Source organism: Microtus ochrogaster, chromosome 15 (genome assembly GCF_000317375.1).
Source record: "Microtus ochrogaster isolate Prairie Vole_2 chromosome 15, MicOch1.0, whole genome shotgun sequence".
NCBI classification, from domain to species: domain Eukaryota; kingdom Metazoa; phylum Chordata; class Mammalia; order Rodentia; family Cricetidae; genus Microtus; species Microtus ochrogaster.
This window is the reverse complement of record NC_022017.1, coordinates 12,179,778-12,187,686: the sequence shown is the minus strand read 5'-3', so window position 1 is coordinate 12,187,686 and position 7,909 is coordinate 12,179,778. Positions and strand designations below refer to the sequence as shown.

General features: G+C 44.9%; 1 protein-coding gene across 1 annotated transcript; it reads left to right on the top strand.

The window, feature by feature from the left end:
• Positions 1 to 2,520: 2,520 nt before the first annotated feature.
• Positions 2,521 to 6,568, top strand: LOC101987688 (apolipoprotein L3-like). Its single transcript, XM_013348785.1, has 4 exons — positions 2,521 to 2,619; positions 2,774 to 2,803; positions 3,536 to 3,649; positions 5,437 to 6,568. The coding sequence occupies exons 1-4, from the start codon at positions 2,546 to 2,548 to the stop codon at positions 6,299 to 6,301; spliced, it is 1,083 nt and encodes a 360-aa protein (XP_013204239.1). The 5' UTR covers positions 2,521 to 2,545; the 3' UTR covers positions 6,302 to 6,568.
• The last annotated feature ends 1,341 nt before the right edge of the window (positions 6,569 to 7,909 follow it).

Sequence of the window (7,909 nt, the reverse complement as noted above, 5' to 3'; positions counted from 1 at the left end):
CTGCCAACTAAAGAGGAATCTGGAAGAGAACTTGTAGAAAGAACTGGTTTGTCCAGTTTCTCTCCATTTAATTTGATGTTGGCTGTCGGCTTGTTGTTTATTGTTTATATTATATTTAGGTAAGTTCCTTATATCCCCGATCTCCGTAAAACTTTTATCATGTAGGGGCAGTGGATTTTGCCAAGGACAAAATCCTTGCTAAGAAGATGATCATGTGTTTTTGTCCTTCTGTCTGTTTATATTGTGGATACATTGACAGATTTTCTTATATAGAACCATCCCTGCATGTAAGGGATGAACTCTACATGTTCATGATGAATGATTTTTTTTTTACGTGTTCTAGAATTCAGTTTGCCAATATTTTGTGAAGTTTTTGCATCAGTGTTCTACATGGAGACTCTTTCATTGTTGTATCGTTGTGGTTTGGGTTAAGGTAACAGTAGCCTGATAGAAAGAATTGCACCTAGCTTTTCTATGTGGACTCTGGAACACAGAACTCAGGTCCACGTGTTTGTATGGCAAACGCTTTACAAAATTAGCCACATCCTAACGGTGCATCTAGATATCAAGGGAGAATTTTCTGCTGTCCTCAAGACACAGCACAGTTATGTGAAAGCTAACAGGGAGCGACATACACCAAGAAAGATGCCTTGGTAGAGAAGCGGTATTCTAACACGAGTTAGCAGTCAGGAAGGTGCTGGTCTGGGCTGCTGCTCTAAGGGAAAGAGACAGAACACTTCTGGATAGGCATTCAGCAGGGGACTCTGGCAGACAAGCTGAGTGAGGGGCAGTAGTGAGCAGGGGGCAGGGGCACTGTGAAGCTGACCTCATGGCATTCCTCCTGAGGGAGCTCAAGACTAGGACACCAGAAGTTAAACACAGGAACTTGATTGAGTATTGAGTATCAAAAGTAGGGCAGTCTCACAACCTGACTTAAGATTCTTGCCAAGTCTGGGCAGGGAACACCAACCATGCTCAGAAAAGGCACAGAAAGCCAAGATTAAGCCACACTCTGGGAGCAGTTTATGAAAACTTAAGTAAAGTTGATTCAATGAAAAGTATTTGTCAACATGAGACTCAGTGTCCAGAAATTTGGTGGTCCTTGATCACATACTGAGTCCCCGCAAGAGACCCAGGGTCTCCCTCCCCCTTGGAACACAGGCCTTTAGTGTCTAGATCCCCTGGAGGTCAGAAATGACAGCAAAATCCACCACACATCACCTTTCTCAGCCTGGGAATTCTATCGAGAGATAGGGAACCCACATGTTGTGTTTTCTCGGTCTGCCTGCCCTGGAAACACTTGCAGAGGCACAGTGAGGTGCCTTGGGGATGGGACCCACATAGAAATGGGGATCCACTCATGGTTCTTTATCTTCTGCTCACAGCTGGAAGGGAGCTTTGTGTGCTGGGCTTTGAGGGGAAGGGTCTTAGCTGTGAGCAGCTCACCAGCTCAGGTGTACATACAGCTGCAGGGCAAAGAGACATCAGCTTCAAAGGATACCTATGCAGGGTTTCTCTCTCACGGGTGTGCAATTTGCAGAGTCTCAGAGCCCAGTGTCCAGGCAAATGTGGACACTGTAGTGTAGACAGGTCATGTCTCAGCAACTGAGGAAGGACATAGAAGGTTTTTCTTTGGGAAAAGTGAACTCTTCAGAGAATACTAACTTTCCTAAATTAAAAGGTAATTTTTTTCTCTAACCACACATACCTATCTTAGTTTAGAGTTCTCTTTAAGAAGAACTTTTCAGTGGTGAAAATTACCTTGAGAGGAAGGCGTCTTCATTAAATGCCTAACAATGACAGGGAGTGTCAAAGGACTAGAGAGACGAATCAGCAGTTAAGAGCACTGGCAACTCTTCCAGATGACTCAAGTCCAGGTCCTAGCATCTTCATGATGGCTCACAACTGTCTGAAACTCCATTTTTAGGTATTAGATGTCTTCCTAGGTAACTTCCATGGGCACCGTAGCATGCCACCAGAGCCCATGCCTAGTTGGCTTTTTCTGCACAGGAATACTCTACCCAGGCAGTCAAAGTAGTTGGGCTCCAGGGTGTCCCTGCTCAGCAAATATTTCCTCAATACTACCTACTAACAAGGGGCAGTCTCTGATTGAGGGGAGTTGGCAGCCACAAGGAGCAAGATTGTTTCTGCCATTTTTGTTTGTTGCTGTTCCTGAGAACTTAGTTTCTTTCCTTCTGCTTTATTTGGAGACCATTGACTTTCATTGTAAGAAAAATAAGAGGATGCGTGTGGGAGATGAGCATATGGACAGCACACAGTAGGTGTCCAGCACACAGTAGGTGTCCAGCACACAGTAGGTGTCCAGTACACAGGCCAGTACATAGTAGGTGCTCACTGAAAGTTGATTTCTAATGAAAGACTGATTTTAGTTTGAGAGTGTATGTGTGTATGCGTGTGTATGTGTGTCTGTGTGAGTGAGTGTGTACTTCTTTCACTGAGTGAGCTTACAAGTTGTCCTTTTCACTCAGACCTCCTCTCCAATTACAGGAAACAGAAAACATCCTTGCGTGAAACTCCTGGAGAGATGGTTGCAGATCCTGATGTAGAAGACGCAGATGAATACGAGCCCCAAAATGACCTGCAGGACAAGACAGGAAGGTACTCAGCCACCGACTCAATGAAGCTTTACTGTATAGTTGGGAAAAGAGTAACAGGGTTAGGAGACTGTGCATAATAGCTTGAATCTCATCAGGGACAGGTTATTTAAATGTCTTTCTGAGCACCTGTCACAGGAGATTTCTTTTTCTTTCAGAGCTGAGGTCCAACACTTTGTGGCTGATAGGTAAGTGCTCTACCACTGAGCTAAATCTGCAACCCCCACATAAGACATTTTAATGGCGTCATCAGTGGTAGAGACTGAGTTATGTACCTAAACCCATTTGGACAAGGCCTAACCCCAGGAGACTGTATTTTGACATTGAACATTTGAAGGACCAAATGTGAAGTTCCTAAACCACATTGTTTATTATCCACCGAGGCCAAAAGAAGACATCAGACAGCCTTCAGCCTTGAGCCACCAAGTGTGGGTTTTAGAAACGAACTCACTTTTTCTGGAAGAGAAGTACACAATCTGTACTAATGAGCCGCCTATCCAGCCCCTTTAATTTTTTTCTTTTTTTATTAGCAAATATTTCCTCAATATTATCCACTAACAAGGGACAGCCTCTGGTTGAGAGGAGATGGAAGTCAAGGGGGATAAGAATATTTCTGTCATTGCTGTTCCTGTGACCATGAGAACTTAATTACTTTCCTTGTGCTTTATTTCAACAATTGAATTTCATTGTAAGAAAAATAAGATGATGTATTTGGGGAGATCATCATGTGGCCAGCACACAGTATGTGTTCAATGAAAGTTGATTTTTACAAAAGGATTGTTTTTATTTGTGCATTTCTGTGCATGTGTGTGTGTGTGTGTGTGTGTGTGCGCGCGTGAGCGCATGTGTGTACTTCTTGTACTTGTATAAGCTTATCTTACAAGCTGTCTTCTTCACTCAGACAGTCTCTCCTGTTACAGGGAAAAGGAAACTGCCTTGCGTGAAGCCCCTGGTGAGATGGTTGCAGATCCCGATGTAGAAAAAGATGTGGATGATGGCAAACTCCAAAATGACCTGCAGGACCAGACAGAGAGGTACTCAGCCACAGACTCAATGAAGATTTTTCTCTAGTTGCTAAAAAAAGATTAGGGTTAGCGAACTGTACAAAAGAGCTTGAAGGGCATTAGAGACAGGCTGTTTAAATGTCTTTCTGAGCATCATATGTGATATTGTTTTTTCAGAGTTTAGGCCAAACATAGGGCCTTGTGTTTGATAGGCAACTGCTTTACCACTGAGCTAAATACCCAACTCCCACAAGAGCTATCTTAATGGTGTCACTAGTGGTAGGGACTGAGTTATGTCCCTAAACTTATTATGAAAAACACTAACTCAAGGTGACTGCATTTGGACATTAAGCCTTTAAGGGACCAAAGTATTGAAATTAAGGGAGGGCATGAATGAGGTTCCTAATCCACAGTGTTATCCATGAAGGCCAAAGAGGACCTCAGACCCCCTTCAGACTTGAACCACCAAGCGTGGGTTCTGGGAACCAAACTCAGTTTTTCTGGAAGAGAAGTACACGGTGTGAATAAAGAAGCCATTTCTCTATTCCCTTTAAATATGATTACTTTTATTTGCCTGGAACTCATCAGTTTGACTACACTGGCTGACCAAGAGAGCACCAGGGATCCTTGTGTCTCTACATCCCCACCGCAGGGATTGCGGGCAATGTCCAGTACCTAGCAAATCTGCATGGATGCTGCAAGACTGAACCCAGGTCCACGTGTTTCAATAGCAAACACTCAACTAACTTAGTCACATCTACAATTCATTTCATGGGCCTTAAGGGAGAATCCTCTGCTGTCCTTAGGACACGGTGCAGTCATGTGAGAGTTCACATGGAGTGTCACACACCAAGAGCTCCTCTGAGAACCAATAATTATTCTGATACAAGTTAGCAGTCAGCAAGATGCTGTTCAGGACTGTTTCTCTAAGGGAAGGAAGCAGAACAGTTCTGGATGTGCATTCAGCTGGGGACTCTACCAGACAAGCGGAGTGAGGAGCTTAGCACAGAGCAGGGGGATTGTGAAAATGATCTCATAACATTCCTCCTGAGGGAGGTCAAGACTAAGACACCAGAAGTTAGACATGGGAACTTGATTGACTATTGAGTATCAAAGGTAGGGCAGTCTCACAACCAGATAAGGATTCTTGACAAGCCTGAGCAGGGCAGGCCTACCATGCACAGGAAAATCAAGATCAATCCAAAGGTCATAGGCCATAGAAGGTTTTTCTGTGAAGGAAGTGAACTCTTCAAAGAATAATAAGTTTCCCTAAATGAAAGAGATATATTTTTTTTCTAATCTCTGTCTTGGTTTGGAGTTCCTATTGAAAAGAATGTTTGTAGTGATGACATTGACCTTTATTAAATGCCTAGCAATAGGAGTGTGTTTCAAAGGACTAGAGAGATGGATCAGGTGGTTAAGAGCACTGTCTGCTCTTCCAGGTGCCTGAAGTTCAGTTCCTAGCACCATCATGATGACTCACAACTCTGTAACTCCAGACTTCTAGGGATCTGATGCCTTCTTCTGGGCTCCTCTGGCACCAGGCATTCACATGAAGTGCGAGCGCATGTACACACACACACACACACACACACACACACACACTCAAAACACTCATACACATAAAAGAAAAATGAAAAGGACACATTAAGATGGATTTTAACTCATTGTCTCCTTACCAATCAAAGACATTGTGGTTTGTCATAAGGCTGTAAGACTCTCCTCCATTTCATTCACAGCAGATGCTCTGTGATTGCCACAGGACAGATCTTACCTACAAGCTCTCTTCCTTACTCAACTGGCCTCTCCTTTTACAGAACAGAGGAAGATGCCTTTCATGAAGCTCATAGGGAGACCACAGTGGACAATAAAGGAGACAATAAAGACGATCTCCAAAATGACCTGCAAAACAGGAAAAGGTTTTTGGAAGTTTATCCTCAGACAAAACTGGAGCTTAAGAAGCACATCGGGAAGCTCCATGCCCTTGCAGACAAGATTGACAAGGTGCACAGGGACTGCACCATCACACATGTGGTGGCCAGCTCCACCGGTGCTGTGTCTGGGGTCCTGACAATCCTTGGTCTCGCTCTGGCACCTATGACAGCTGGGGTCAGTCTGGGACTTTCAGCCACAGGCTTGGGACTTGGGGCAGCAGCAGCTGTGACGAGTGTTTCCACAACCATTGTGGAAAAGGTGAGCACGAAGTCAGCAGAAGCTGAAGTCAGCCAGGTTCTGACCACCAGTAAGAACACAGTGAAGGGCATTGAAGAAGTTGTGGAGAAGAGCACCCATAGAATTCCTTTTTCATCTGTGAGTTCAATCAAGAACCTGGAAGTCATCAAGAACAGCATCGATGCCGTCCAGCTGGCCAAATCCAAATGTAGCCTAGCAATTAATACCAAACATCTAATGACCACAGGGAAGGTGTCATCCCAAAGCATCCCACAGGTGGAGAAAATCTTTGGAAGCACTGCTCTGGCAATGACCAAAGGAGCCCGGATCATAGGTGCGGCCACTGCAGGTCTCTTCCTTGTGCTAGATGTGGTCAACCTCATAGAAGAATCAAAGCATTTGCAGAAGGGTGCAAAGGCAGAGTCTGCTGCAAAGCTGCAGCAGAAGGCTCAGGAACTGGAGCAGAAGTTGCAGGAGCTCATCCGGGTGCATGACAGCCTGACTCAGTGACCTCTTCTTCAGTGCAGCTCAGAACTTAGGTAGGTGCTGCCCTGAACAAGGCCACAGACACATGAGAGGCCCTGACTGTATCCCATCACAGCAATGCCCCTGTGGCAGGAGTGCCTGCTAGAGGGAGAGGACACAGTCTGGGGAAGTGATGAGGTTTAATTGCTATTGAAGTTTAAAATCTGCTGCAATTGGATGAGATCTGTTGAGATGCACATGGAGGGCTAACCTTATTCTATAACATTTGAAGAATAAATTTATAAACACTGACCTGTCAGACTTTGTGTGTTTTTTCCAAATGATAACATGTGTTTTCTAAATTGTTGACTATAAAGAGTTAATAATTGCCTCCTGATTTTAATCGTGATTTTAAAAACTTATCTTTCTTGTGGTTTAACAAGAATATTTGAAATTTATACAAGAACCATTTTCCTTATTTGTGTAGTGCTCCCCATAGATGCACCCTGAAGCTGGAAAGGAGCGGTGTCCACTTCTCCCTTTGCAGCTCAAGTGGCCTTCTTCCCAAAGTTCTGAACACTGGGCTGAGAGATGACTTGTGTGTATTGTAGGTCTTATCTGTTAGAGGAACATTCTTCTGCTTCCCAACCCCTTCGATCCTTCCTTGGACTGGAATGTCTGGTAAGCGAAAGCTTGATGTGGACAAAACCATCTCCCTGGGGTGTCGAGCAGTGACAGAATGGAGTGCTGGCCCGGACAAAATTGGAAAAGTACCTACCCGTTTCCTGGGCTGCCCAACAACTTGCTCCTCAGTGCATGGCGTCCTCACTACTGCTGAGCCCATTTGTCCATGTTAGTGAACACTGTGCCAGGGCTCAGATTCTGACCCTGAACAAACTCAGGAGCCATCACCAGAGCTCACCACATCCTTGACCTTGAACCCTGCACTCTCCCCTGACTCCATCAGTCTGGCTCTTAGGACACAGATTACTTGAAGAGCCTGCGCCTTTGTCACTGCACTCTTCCAGGCTCTCAGGACTCTCAAAGCAACTGCACCATAGCCCTTTCAGTGAATGACCACTTCGGTATTGCTGCCCACCTAGGAAGACACTTTCCTTTATGAAGGAGAAAAATAAGCCATGGAGGATGTGGCGGAAGAACTGAGACAGTCCATCATGACTTCTCATAGATACAGAAACTTTATGGGTGATAAAAGTATTATTCTAGTAGGTAGCAGGATATTATCAAAATAGAGATACATTTAAAGAGTACTTAAAATGAATGTATGTGATGTAACAATGTGTCTCAGGTGTTAGAAGTGCTATTAGCAAAAGAAAAGGCTATGGACAGAGACCAGTGAGGCTCACAGATGAGTAGAGGCCCCAGAAAGGGACAGGGGAGATGGACAGAGTGAAGGAAGGACAGCACAGAGGAGGAGCTGTGACCAGGTTGTCCCTGCCCAACACAAGTGACAGGCAGCAGGACTGTGCCTGCAGCTACTGCCCCTGGAGGGGTCTGTGTTCAGTTCAGGCACTAGGGGTGTTCTGTATGTGGGAAGATAGAATGGTCCTCATGATGGGCTGTGATTTCTCAGCCACAAAAAAGGGAAGGATTCATGGAGCCCACAGCACTGCAGATGGCTGTCCCTGGCAC